We start from the raw sequence: 14,676 nt of genomic DNA, 5'->3' as shown, positions 1-14,676 counted from the left end.
TTTTCTGCTAAGGGGACAGGACAACTTCACTGCATCAAAGGGATGATGGACGGGGCCATGTACCGTCAAGTCTTGGGTGAGAACCTCCTTCCCTCAACCAGGGCATTGAAAATGGGTCGTGGATGGGTATTCCAGCATGACAATGACCCAAAACACACGGCCAAGGCAACAAAGGAGTGGCTCAAGAAGAAGCACATTAAGGTCCTGGAGTGGCCTAGCCAGTCTCCAGACCTTAATCCCATAGAAAATCTGTGGAGGTAGCTGAAGGTTCGAGTTGCCAAATGTCAGCCTCAAAACCTTAACGACTTGGAGAAGATCTGCAAAGAGGAGTGGGACAAAATCCCTCCTCAGATGTGTGCAAACCTGGTGGCCAACTACAAGAAACGTCTGACCTCTGTGATTGCCAACAAGGGTTTTGCCACCAAGTACTAAGTCATGTTTTGCAGAGGGGTCAAATACTTATTTCCCTCATTAAAATGCAAATCAAGTTATAACATTTTTTACATGCGTTTTTCTGGATTTTTATGTTGTTATTCTTTCTCTAATTGTTCAAATAAACCTACCATTAAAATTATAGACTGATCATGTCTTTGTCAGTGGGCAAACGTACAAAATCAGCAGGGGATCAAATACTTTTTTCCCTCACTGTATATTCACATTTCTATTGATATTTTATTTTATTTATTGTCATAGGCTGTGTATTGAATTCTTTTAATTAATTGTCTGACATGTGCTGTATCCGTTTTTCTTATACTTTCTGCTTCATATGTCCTTCTGCCAGGAGTAATTTTATGGCAATTGATCCTACAATACAGTATAGTACAGTATGTCTGATGTAAATCATTTAGAGAGGATTGTAATCAGAAAGCCAGTCGGGTGATTTTAAACCCTTTAATGCTCACTCACCTTAACCATCACTTCAACTCAGATTTACATATTCATTGTCATATTCATTTGACAGTGTACAAAACCAGCCAGGGGTAATTACAGTTATTTATGGAAAATTGTGTTATACTGACATCTTGGAAAGATACCAAATGCACAGAAATTGAAATGCACAGTTCACCTATAATATATATTTAATATATGCCATTTAGCAGACGCTTTTATCCAGCGGCTTACAGTCGTGCTTGCATACATTTTACGTATGGCTGGTCCAGGGAATTGAACCAACTATCCTGGCGTTGCGAGCGCCGTGCTCTACCAACTGAGCTACAGAGGACCACCTCTATACTATATAGACCTCAAATATACCATACCTCACCTATACTCCCATTTCCCCTGGAAAACACAAATGCAAACACATACACTCTCACACACACACACACACCGACAGACAGTAGGTGCATGGCTCTTTGATGCCACCCGTAGTGGGCTTGGTGGATTTTGTTTCACTCCTCACATGTATCTTTTTTGGCGGTGATGAGAGGTAGGCTGCTACACTGAGTCTGCTCTGAGAGAGACAGGGAGCTGGCCTCATCAGCGGGTAGTTGCTCTCTAAAACCCCAACCTTGACCTTCCCAGCCCAAGTCTTAGGTTTAGCCTCTTTATCACACCATCGCCAGGCATTTAAAAATACTCCTGAAACTGGATGATTTAACCCGCTTTTACGCTGTTCACATCAAAACTGGATGAAAAAAAAGCTTAATCCATCTTATCTGTTGACTGTCAAACTGCTCCGGCTAAAACCTACTCACAAAAGACAACTAGGTCACCCAGGAAAAACAGAGTTCCTGTTTACAGAAAGTTTGAAATCTGGTAATTGACTTGGGGAAGAGGTTTCAGGAGCTCTTTGAAATACTCCAGTCTGTAAATAAAGTGTTAAATTCAATACCATAGATAACAGTTACTACTGTAAATATGTTTGCTATTATAGCCTTGTTTGCTTGATTTATTTTCATAGATTTATTTTCCCCTCTTAGAACTGATTTTATATCAATATTGTAAGTAAGCAAGTGTTCTAAACTTCACTAGTTTTGTTCATAAAATTCTGTAAAGCATTTGTGTTTTAGCAAGCATCCAACCAGTCACAGAGGTATGTGCATGCATTACTTATAAACATATTGAATCGAATAGAAACAATTATTCAGTCTGACAGGCCAAATAGGAGTGATATCCTTCTGATGTCTCTCAACATGTAAAACAATCAAATCTAAAGAAAAATGTGGCGTCCTCTAGATGTTGTTTGAGATATCTGTGTGAGGAGACTTTCATCCTTTTAAGTTTTCCTGTCATATTTTACCAGCTATCAATAGGCAGTGTGGCACTTGAATAAGATGGATATCTTGGAGATTGTTGTCTTTATGCTTGCTGCTAACTTCACAAGGCTTTTGATCAAACTGAACACTTGACAACTGGCATATTCCTATTGTTCAATGATAGCATACTGCCTCAGTGTTTACGTCAATTATATAAATCAGAGACAAGTTCTCAGTAGATATTATATTTATTTTCTGTTCATATTACAGTTCTCTGATTTCCCTCTTGTGATTAAATGGGATCTAAACAGCAACAATATATTATATTCTCAATCTGCCAGAATCAATAGAAAGTCTTATACCTGTTTGATCAACTTCTTTGTATGAAACTATATTATGCATACATTTGTGCATGTTGTTAGCAATATAATCACCCCAGTCCTCTCTGCTTGTGTCAGGGTTTAAATCATAATCTCTATGGCCTGTTGAACTTTTCCCCCAACAAAGCCTTGCCTGCCTTGGGGGCCTCAAACCAAAGTTGACCTATAGGGGCCAGCCTAAAAACAAATCTGACCTATAGGAGTGTCTTCAAAACAAGGCTGATCTATCCATCTAATGGCTATGGGCACAGCCAAACAACGGAAGGGATGGATTCGACTTCTGCTTTACTTCCCTACTGCAAACTTGCCAGAGTCAATTATTTGAAAGAGTCAATTTATAGAGTATAAAAGTCAAGTAAATAAGTGTATAAGTGTAATTTTATATGTATTTAATTCAAGTTCGCTAACTTTAGCTAGACCTACTAGTAGGATAGTTTTGTTGTGATAATAACATTAGTTGGGTTGTGGCAGAGTTAAGGCCTGGGCCATCCACCAAGCCAATAACTATAATAATAAACTATAGGCTACATAACTATAAAACGTTGGTGAGCATCCGCACTAGAGGAAAGTTTATCGTTCTACAGTCCAACACCTGTCAATCAACTGGTCAACGCATCCTACTGCATGCTGACTATTAATAAGGTGGTAACACAAGACCATGCATGAGGTCTCTAACACAAGACCATTTGTGAGGTCTCTAACACACAGATACTGGTTCAGACCATTCAGTGCTTTCAGGGTGTGTTCATTGTAATAGTGACAACTGCAAATAATACTTCCATGTACATGTAGGCCTAATGGAAAATAATATAGTGACAACTGCAAATAATACTTCCATGTACATGTAGGCCTAATGGAAAATAATATAGTGACAACTGCAAATAATACTTCCATGTACATGTAGGCCTAATGGAAAATAATATAGTGACAACTGCAAATAATACTTCCATGTACATGTAGGCCTAATGGAAAATAATATAGTAACTCGTGTTTTAAATGTAGCAAGTCAACAACAAACGCTGTTTAGCCTGCACATCTGTTACTGCATGTCATTGCCTCGTTGCTCAAGTGGTTTTCAAGTGATTTCAATTTTTCTAATAGTTGTCAATTCCTTCTGTCTTCTTTTTCACTGTGCTCATATCTGTATGTCCTGTGCAACTATTTGCAATGCATCAGTGCAACAATGTTATCATAACCGGCCAAAAGTGATTACACAATGCACTTTCTTTCCTCAACTTTCCCAACATGCATTTCTAAGTTGTAGGCCTGTTTTACATTCAGCAATTAGCAAGAGCAAGCCTGCTTCTTTCCCCGAATAGGCTATTAGTCCTAGTATAAAACATGATCAAAATAAATGTCCTATAGATTTTGTAGCCTATAGCTTTTCCGGGATTTCACGAGAAGAGTAGAGGCTTGCGTAGCCTATAGCCTGTTGCACACATGAACAGCTGGAAGAGAGAGGCCAGTGATGTGTAGCTGAAGTAAGACGCTATATATTAGCTAGATATTAGGCCATTCATTAGCTAAATATTAGGGCTATAGGCTAAATATTTACCTGTCAAAATGCAAGAAATATAAATCAACAGATTATGAAATGGCAGATCTGTAGTGCGTTCCTCCAGGCCGCCGGGTACGCAAAGCTCCACTATTGATTAGGCCTAGGCCTACGTTTTTAGACAATAAAATGATTATACCTGGGCTACAACAACACAGTACAGTGAGGAAAGTATTATTGTTATCAAGTGAATACACAAGTATTGTCCATAGGCTGTAAACTGTGATGTAGGTAATTTGAATAACCGCTAACACCTCCTGTTTTGTTTCATGACGAAATAACGGCAATAGCCTACAGTCTAGGCCTGATTATGCAACCATTTGGATCAGTTTGGGTCTATTCCCAAGTTTAGAAGGCCCAGAAAGATACATTAGCAGGCCACTAATATGGTGTAGGCCTATTTTGTCAGGATGTAGCCCGGTGTTAAGATAGGCCTACTATAGGAAAATATGGGCTTATCCTTTCCAACTCCCCACCCGTTAATGCTGTAGCCTATTTTACATTCAGCAAGCAACAGCAAGCGTGCATCTCTCCTCCAATAGTCTATTAATAGGCTAAAGAAAATAAGTCAAAATAAGTGTCCAACAAGCTTTTGTAGTCTGGCTTTTCCTGGGGCTCCACAAGATTGAAAAGGAATAGCCGTAACAGTGGAGAGGCAAGGTGCGTACTTGCGCAACAGAACAATGAAGACAGACATGCTCGAGATGTAGCCTATAGCCTAAGTTAGAAGCGTATGCATATTATCCCATAATTCAAAAGCTCAATGTTAGGCTTCGTACTGCAGTGACTATCCAGTCAATTTACACAGAGAAAGAAACAAAATGTTTATCGGATAACAAAATCATAGGTTAGGTAGCCTACACTATGTTTACTCACGAGGCTGCGCTGAGTGCGCTCCCTCCCAGTCCCCGGGGACACAGCCCGAAAAGCTACCGTATTGTTTCAGTTTTTTAGGGACAAGAAATATATCCTACCTAGGCTAAAACAACATGTAATGAAGAATGTTATTATTGTTTTCAAGTGAGTGCAACACTCTAGTCTAGGCTGTAAACTGCAGTGAATAGCCTATGTCATTTAAATAACCGCTCAAAAGCCTGCCGTTTTGAATGCATATTGATTTCGAAATAACGGCATCTAGCCTGCCTGATTGGGCAACCATTTGGAACAGTTATGGGTTTTTTCTCAGCAGTTTAGCCTACAAGGTCCAGGGACATTAGCAGGACAGTAATATGATGTACAAGACTGACCTATAGGAGTGTCCTCAAAACAAGACTGACCTATAGGAGTGTCCTCAAAACAAGACTGACCTATAGGAGTGTCCTCAAAACAAGACTGACCTATAGGAATGTCCTCAAAACAAGGCTGACCTATAGGAATGTCCTCAAAACAAGGCTGACCTATAGGCTCCGATCACAAAACAAGACTGAACCATTGGAGTGTCCTCAAAGCAATGCTGACCTATAGGAGTGCCCTCAAAACAAGGCTGACCTATAGATGTGTCCTCAAAACAAGGCTGAACTATAGGGGCCAACCCTTTCCCTGCACCACTTCCTCTTAGCCAAGCACATGCGGTTGTCTAGAAACTTGCTCTCCCAAAATGGTCAAGCTTCTCCTCCCTCCCGCTGCTCAAAAGGAGGGTGTGAGCCAGCCAAGCAGGGGGTTCTCGTCTGGGAGAGAGGAGGAGGAGGAGGAGGAGGAGGGGGGAAAAGGTCCATCTGTGTTTTAAAACAAGTGTCTTGCTCAGAGATAATAGTGCTGCTCTGGGTTATAAATGATGCATTTTGTTCTCTTGGACCTGATAATGGAGGTTTAGGGGAAGAGGAGGAAAGTTCATCGCTCTCTTATCAAGGCACACTGGCATTTCTCCTTCAGCTGTAACATTTCATATCACATCTCTGCTCCTTTAGAGATGTAGCACCTTTTGTGGAGAGATACTGTACATTCCATTTCACCCTCTATATGCTCCATGTGGTATATTCATTTGTATCCCATTTGGCACTTCTATAACCTGTTCCGTCAAAAGCGATGGTTGTGATAGCTGTGTCTCTGAACTGACAGACATGGGGTTATTATTGAATGTTGTCACAGGAGTCTCTTACTGTACTGTACACCTCTCTACATAGATTGACATGGTTTCAATTGATACCATTTTATGATATCCAGTGAATATCCAGTGAATTGTTGTTTTTAAGCGAACAATATAACATTGAATTGTATTTTTTTTCCAATTGTTACATTCAAGGGATAGTAGGAAAGTGGTTTTATTAGTTGAAAAAATGTTTAACCATGGAAATATAATTTATTTATGTATAAATACATATAACTAGAATTTGTATAGGTGACCAAGGTAAGTCTTAGTTTTCAGTTGGTCACTGAACTAATATTCATTTTAAATGGCTACAGTCAAACCACTGTTAATCTGCAGCCACCTGACAATGTAATTAGTCATTTATGAACCTCACTGTAGGGAAATTATATTAAGTAAAATCCAAATTAGATGAAGTTCCACACCAGGAGATGTAGAGTACATTATTATATGGAAGAATATTTGAATACAAAGTCTATCCATCATCATCCATTAGGAATCCACCATAGTGTTCAAACATTTATACATTGAGATTTTGTGGTAACATTTCTGTGGTAACATTCTGAGTCCTTTGAATACCATATTGCCACATAGAAAGTTGTCTTATGGTTGAGTGACTGTTTACTACTGAACCTACTGCACCCACCATTCAGAACATACTTCACTGGCTAACATGGATTGAACTATGGTGTTACTGTATGAGGACTGTACCTATATACATACCACTTGAATGGAGGTGAGGGCAAATGTTCTTCATTTTAAATAACAGGTCATGATATTGGAGATCTAATACTGGATTTTAAAAAGAGGTGATGGGTTCAGCTTTGGGGTCTCTCTCTCTCTCTCTCTCTCTCTCTCTCTCTCTCTCTCTCTCTCTCTCTCTCTCTCTCTCTCTCTCTCTCTCTCTCCCACCCCTCCACCATTTATTCTTTAAATCCCACCAAGATGGCACCCTGCCACTGAGACTGCTCATTAGCATTCAGAGCTATGCCAGTGAAGAGAGACGCAGAGAGAGACGATGAGGGTCCCTATTTCTCTTTCTCTCTGTCCCTCTGTCTGCCATAACAGCAAAACAAACAGATGCCAGCGTTGAGCATCTTGGGTGCTATCTGAGGAGGATCTCTCCACACACAAAGGGACATTCATTGGGCTGCCAAGTATCAGTGGAGACCAGAGAGAGCAGGAACAGACCCCAGAGTCTAGCGACAGATGATGATCTTATCGAAGGGGGAGGGGGAGAAGAGGGGGTGACTCTTTAGTCACATCATCAGTTGCCTCTTGCCAAGAACCGTGGCATTTCACTATTGGGTGTTGAGCAACGTTGAGGGGGACAGAACGGGGTAGGGTTTGTCAGAGCCTCCTGTACTGGAGCTCACTGAAGGCTACTCTTTCTTCAGGCCTCGTCTTTGATTTGTGAGAAAGGGTTCAATACTGTTTATTTTTTACTTTGTCATTAAGGTTGATTAACGTAATGAGCAGAGTTTTGGCACTTGAGTTGTAGTCTTTTAAAATAGTCTCAGTACCTCAGAGAGGAAACGTTTGATAAACAGTGTTCTATTACACCATTTTGGCTGGGCTAAAGATTTCCCAAAGGAGGCTTCTTCGCTTTGACCATCCAAAATAACATAGATATCAGGGAGTATAGATTATCCACAGACCCCATTTAGATAAAACCAGTTGGCTATTATCATAATGCATATCTATATATTCTTTATCTATAGATAGTGGACTCCTAAATGCTGGTGGCAAATGGAGAGATAAAGTATGAAGGCTTATTATTTTTCAGCTGGTGTTTTTGTTGAGGTCGGAGGATTGTATCTGCAACAGATGTGACACACCAGCTGGAAGCCAAGGTCCTCGGGCAACATTTGGTACGGGACACAAACAACTGGCACACAGACACTGTATGAGGACCTCAAACCTCCAATTGAATTGTACCCCCCTCTCCCTTCTCTCTCACACACCTACTACTCCCATCCCCCCGTCTCGTATCAGAGGGGGGAGAGAGAGAGAGGGGGAAAGAGAGACAGAGAGAGCAAGAGAGGGGGAAAGAGAGACAGCGAGAAAGAGAGAGAGACTACCCGCTCGCTGGGGATGGCTGTAGCTAGCGGTCGGTGTGTCAAGCAGGGCTAAACAGGAACCAGCATCCAAGTGGTTAAAGGGCCTCGCTCTTATCAGAGGACAGACAGAATGCATCAAGCGGTGGCCGCATGCGCTCCTTCTCCCTTGCATCGCACTGAGGGAGCCTGCTGCCTCTGATGGTGGCCAGCTGTGCTCCAATGTTTAATCATTTCCCTCTTAATGAGCTTAGCCACCTTCCACCACACCGTCAGTAACGCAGTGGGCTACAGTAACGCAGTGGGCTACAGTAACGCAGTGGGCTACAGACAGAGAGGAAGAGGAGGAGAGAGATGATCATCCCAGTTAATTCTTCCACAAAATAAAGTTTAGTAGTCTGTCTGGACATACAGTAGGCAGTGGTGTCATTGGTATCATACAGAAAGGAACGTTTAGAGTATTGAGACGAAAATATTACACTGTTTGATTCTAGTTTTGGCATATATTTGTACATTTATCCAACATCAAGTAATTGTTCGGGCTGTAATGTTCTTGAAATGTAGGTATATTTTATAGCTGAGTGTGTAACTGATGGTATCAAAAGATAATTATTTCTAAAGAAAACTCTACCTGACTCCAGGGTGTGATGTCACCCAGGTGTGTGTGATCTTTAGGAAACAACAACAACGTAGCCTATTGTTAGCATAGCCACCCGTCACCCAATGTTGTTTATGCATGAGAAGGAGCACATTAGATGAAAGCATTTCCATACCAACAGACTGACACAATAGCGTGTCACAGATACAAGGCTGATATTTACAGAATAGACCTCGGCTGAATAGGTCATTATATCACAGGAGCGTTATTATAAAGTTCAGTGATCATTTCACTTCACTCAACATGCACAGAATACATACCCAGAATACCGATTAGCTACAACATCAGTGCACATCTAGGTTAAAAGAAATGTTGCGAACTATAAATGTATGGTTCATACATGTGCGGTAACTACAGTAAGAACTTATCAACTATGAGAAATACATTAATACCTTCTGGGTCTGTATAGATTGTGCCGTACTGTATATTGCATTCACTTTACTGTAACAAAATGTGCCTCAATAAAAGGGTGATAAGTTATTATGAGTGCTGAAGACAATCATAACACTTGGGTTCAGTCAGAGAGAGAGTAGACGTTCACAGGAAGATAAAGCAGATAGCGCTTGAGGGGGTTGAGGGTCTAAATCCTCCAACCAGGGCACTCAGAGGTTGTCAAGGCGACTGGGCGGAAATGTGCACTTGAGAGGCCTGCATGACTTTCCTTTAACCCAGAAACCCAGCGGTGACCACGCTACGGCCCCAATTATCATAACTATTTGATTAATCACTGTCCCAAAAAAGTACACTGAATCTAAGAGATAAGATAGCAGGGGTGTTTTAGTTAGCTGCGCTAACAGTGCTATCCTGTTACACAGTTCATTAAGTGTAGCTCTGCACAGCACTAACAAGGGGCCTAGCTTCTTCCTGGATCAATCCGCTGCCTCTCTCGCTGCCTGCCAGTCGCTAAGCCTGGCCCTGCGATGTCTCACAGAGATTATCTCTAGAGAAGACACCTTTCAGGCAAGGTTACCGGCCTGTTGTTTTGATTTTAAACCCTCCAACTGATGATGCTGGATTCACTCCTGATTAGTTTGGTTTATAAGCAGGTGGCTTAACCTGCACTGTTTAGTGGGTTTTATGAACATGAGGGACTGTAGATCTAAATGCATGGGGGAAATAAATAGTAATCTGACAATGTGCCCTTGAGCAGGGCACTTAACCTTAATTTACTCCAGGGGTGCCTTACTACTATGGCTGACCCTGTAAAACAACACATTTCACTGCACCTATCTTGTGCATGTAACAATAAAACATATATATTTTTTATGGATATTACTTTGATTTGTTATTATTTGTCCATTGTAAAAATGATATGCATGTATAAAGAAACATTACAAGCCAAATACCAGGACACCACAAGATGGCTATCCCAGAAAAGAAAGAGGAGCACTTTTGTAATGATCTTTGAGGTTTATTTAAGGACAAACGATACTAATTACTGTGTTTTCTAGGGAACTGGACAATTTGGCTGACTGTTTTTAGATTCTTGGTGTTTTATGATATGGTGTTTTATAGGAGAGCTGGATGCGTTCCACAAGGATGGAGAGCGTCGGATCCACAGCCGGCAGCAGCTCCCTGTGGGAACCACGTGGGGACCTTTCAACGGGAAGATTGAGATGAACATTGATGGCAGCGGCATGGTAGGTCATGCTTTTAATGTCTGTCTCTTCTTTCACTTATTCTGTCAGAGTCACATTGTTGCTGGGGCTGCATGGGTCTCTCTTCATCAAATTATCTGTCACCCTTTTTCGAAACATTCTGTAATGTAATTAATGGTTTGGGCCCAAGACTTTAGTCCATAACCTAACCTTCACTTTAAATTTACAAAAGTTAGTATTTTTAGATCACCTTGCCCGCCAGGCTACTAGAAAGTTCCTTCCACCAATACAATACCGTGAGAGTGGGTGGGTAGAGGTAAAGCCTATTCTACTGGAAGGAGGAGGCAACCAATTCCCATGACAAGAGTCAGACCCATAGAGTTGACTGTTCAGCCCTCACAAAAGGCTTTGAAGTGCATTCATTTTAACCATTTAATCTGCAAATTTTACGACTAAACACTTTAATTGGGGAATTTTTTAGTTGAGTCCAGACCCTCGATTCAATGAACTAACGAGCCATTATATTTGATGTTACTATTCTCAACCCAGCTTTACATCAATCAGCTGGCCCCTCTAGTCTTAAGACGTCCCAGTGAAGTTCCTCTTTAACGGCTGGAAAATATGTTGACCTGGTGCTCTGGTGAAACGACGAGTCCTCCAGGGTTTTGATATTTCATTTTACATTCGGATTAATTAAGGAAATTCTTATTAAAAATTGTAACCAATCTCACATTCATCCTGTTAAGAAACATAAGGAAAAGTCCATGAGGATTTTAGACTCAGAGGCCCTGCCCATTCTCTCGGATTTCTTTAACGCTATAACTTTATTAAATCATTCTCTGAGCTTTCTGACTGTTTTCTAAGCTCCCCTCATGGTTCTAAAGTCATCAATGGCTTTAAATATTTCATCTAACCATGAAATATGGATTCTTTTCGGGTCAAGGCCTGTTATCCTCAAGCAAAGAGTGATTCTAAGGATGAACACCTCAAGCCACTACTGTGCATTACATGCAAATATAGTTCTCTTCCATTTTTGCATGAATTTACATGAGAGGTATGTAGCCAATGTGACAGTCTATTGCCCTCAGAGTGAACAAGTGTCAAATGTATCCTCATATGGTTGAGCTGCAGTTATCAGAGTATTTGCACCAAAGGTTTCCTACATTTGTATACTTCATAAACATGTGGTTAAGATGTAGTAAGTAACACTACGTGCTGAACTAAGTACATTTAAAAATGATCACATTCTAAGAGACTGAGCTGTTGGACAATATTTGAATGTTCTAGGTTCTTAGTTACAGCCCTCTGCCTTCGCCTGAATCCTTCCCTGAGATCCTCCTATCTTTAGGCGTCTAACTGAGCCAGGTGCTAGTCTTCACCTGTAATGGGTTGTGGAGGGGTTAGAGAGAATATACAATATTCTCTCAATTAAAGGTAGAGGAACAGCTCTCTGGCATATTGCCTTTAAGGATCTCTCCTGTGTGTGTCTATTCTCATGGGTACATATACCATGCTTCGCTGCTTGCCCTCCTCTCCTCTCCTCTCTTAGTCTCAGTCATCTCTCAAATGAGCTGCTGGCTGTTAGCAACTTCACACAATACCTCATTAAAGCCTAGCTGAACTCCAGTAGTGTATTTTGGTTTTATTGAGCTGCCTTTTTTTTACTGTAATACGAACATACTTCATATTCAACAAATCTATAGATAAACAAGAAAGCTGGCAATCAATTCTCTCCTATTTCCATCAGCGACTCATCTTACACTGCAAGGCTTGTAATACCAACCACCTGGTCATTAAGGAGTTTGCTTGTGTATATACAGTAGTACTGTAAAACCCCCATTGGCAACTTCACCAGAAAGGTATTTTAGCTGTTGTTTTCTAGTGGGGGAGGAAAGGGAGTTAGCTGTATTCTGCGTCTTAAAAATACTGACATTTAAAGACAGAAACCAGCTCAAATGTCTCACCCAACCAGAGAAAGCCTTAGGAGGGCAAATAAAATAGGGACTAAGAGAAAGGAGCAGTGTGATGGAGAGAAAGAAAAGAGAGAGCTGGGTAGTTTTGATGCATGTCAGACCAGCCTCGTGTTCCTCTACAGGGTCAGGAAGGTAGTATAAAGCATTTGAAGGTAGACGTAAACCCTGATTGTTTCATGGGTCTCTACTTCATTCACCCAAGAGGGGCTCTCAGTCATTCTCATGAAGTATGACCTCTAGGGACTATTAAATCTCTTCTCTCTGTGTTAGATTGTGAAACCACAGAGGTGAATGAATTACCCCATGGCATGGCAGCTCTAAGGCATTAACGTCACCTGTCTTTCTCTCTCACACTTTGAAATCCAAGCTGGAAACACGTGACCTTCTTGTGTGATATTGATATGCCCTCGCTGGAATTAAAAAGGGTCTTTCAGACACGTCACTCGCAGACTTCTGTATCTAGATCAAGGAGCCTTCCGTGATTGTAGCATACAGGCAAACTTAGCTAGTACTGTAAGTCATGCGGTCTCACCACTTGAAAAAGTCCCATGATGCAGAGATTCTTTGTGATTATTCCATAAAGCTTGCACTTGTGGTGCTGTCCATCATGGTAGTAACAGAGACTGTCAGGGCTGGCCAGTTGTGTGTTATGAGTCTGATGATTACACCAATGAGGAGCGTAGTGTTCAGGAGTCAGAGGGGACGAGTGGTAACTGCATACAAACTGTGTTAGCTAGCTGAGCTAAAGCCTAGGATTCAAGATGGAGGAGCTAATGCAATTCTTCAGGTTTCAGGCAAGGTTTCTCATCAACAGTGGGGTAGTGGAGGGTAAACGCAGCTTTAATATTGCGGATCGATTTTGGGTTCTATCAATTTAATTGTTTGCATCATTTCTAATCTCCCCCTTTTTCTTTGTTTAACTCCACCACCCCTCCCATGATTGGAATAAACTAACGGACTACTGCTACTTACTAGGGCCGGGACGATATCTGTATCACAATATTTTTTCCATGGCAAAAATTCAAACACAAAGCAGCCCAAACTCTTTGGTCCTTTAAAAACCTGCTGTGTGTAAAATATTGTGTGCTATAGCTTAAAAATAAATAAATGTGACTCTGGGTGACAACATAATTATGTTTTTTTCCAACATTAGGGCTGTTTTCATGTTTTGTTTCCTTGCCACGATACTTACGAGTATGGCGATACTGGTATTATCCCGGCCCTACTACTTACAGCTATTTTCACTCACATGTACGGTACATGTAGTCAAATAATTATGCATATATATAATTTCCTCTTTCTTCAAGTGCTGGATTATCACACACAGCGGCCAATCCACCATTCTGATCTTAACTCCAACCCTCAGATGTCCTCAGATTAACCCCTCTTCCCAGTATAATACCATTTTGCTATTTCCTTTTGCAGTACATCCCTCCATATTACTGTGACGTCTTATGAGGGTCTTGAACCTCCCTATTTGTAACGTTCCTACCGATATTGCCCTAAAAAATAAATACTTTACCCAAGAGTATGATATTTCCCATTGATCGTGGTTTTTCAGATCCCCTAACAATACAGTTTGCAGGTCCATCTGAACCCTGATATAAAAGAGAGCTACAGTGGGGGAAAAAAGTATTTCGTCAGCCACCAATTGTGCAAGTTCTCCCACTTAAAAAGATGAGAGAGGCCTGTAATTTTCATCATAGGTACACGTCAACTATGACAGACAAATTGAGAAAAATGTTTCCAGAAAATCACATTGTAGGATTTTTAATGAATTTATTTGCAAATTATGGTGGAAAATAAGTATTTGGTCACCTACAAACAAGCAAGATTTCTGGCTCTCACAGACCTGTAACTTCTTCTTTAAGAGGCTCCTCTGTCCTCCACTCGTTACCTGTATTAATGGCACCTGTTTGAACTTGTTATCAGTATAAAAGACACCTGTCCACAACCTCAAACAGTCACACTCCAAACTCCACTATGGCCAAGACCAAAGAGCTGTCAAAGGACACCAGAAACAAAATTGTAGACCTGCACCAGGCTGGGAAGACTGAATCTGCAATAGGTAAGCAGCTTGGTTTGAAGAAATCAACTGTGGGAGCAATTATTAGGAAATGGAAGACATACAAGACCACTGATAATCTCCCTTGATCTGGTGCTCCACGCAA

The 14,676-nt window shown here is 40.9% G+C and overlaps 1 protein-coding gene across 1 annotated transcript in view; it reads left to right on the top strand.

The window, feature by feature from the left end:
• The window catches only part of LOC311119627 (zinc finger protein ZFPM2-like), a gene marked incomplete at its 5' end in the record, with an annotated part of 126,649 nt that overhangs the window by 47,042 nt on the left and 64,931 nt on the right, over positions 1-14,676 (top strand). Inside the window, 1 exon segment of the mRNA XM_084157765.1 lies at positions 10,450-10,574. Within this exon segment, the coding sequence (XP_084013891.1) occupies positions 10,450-10,574 (125 nt within the window).

The sequence above is a fragment of the Coregonus lavaretus genome, assembly GCF_964263955.1.
Source record: "Coregonus lavaretus genome assembly, chromosome: 3".
Taxonomy (NCBI): domain Eukaryota; kingdom Metazoa; phylum Chordata; class Actinopteri; order Salmoniformes; family Salmonidae; genus Coregonus; species Coregonus lavaretus.
This window is presented reverse-complemented; position numbering and strand designations above follow the sequence as displayed.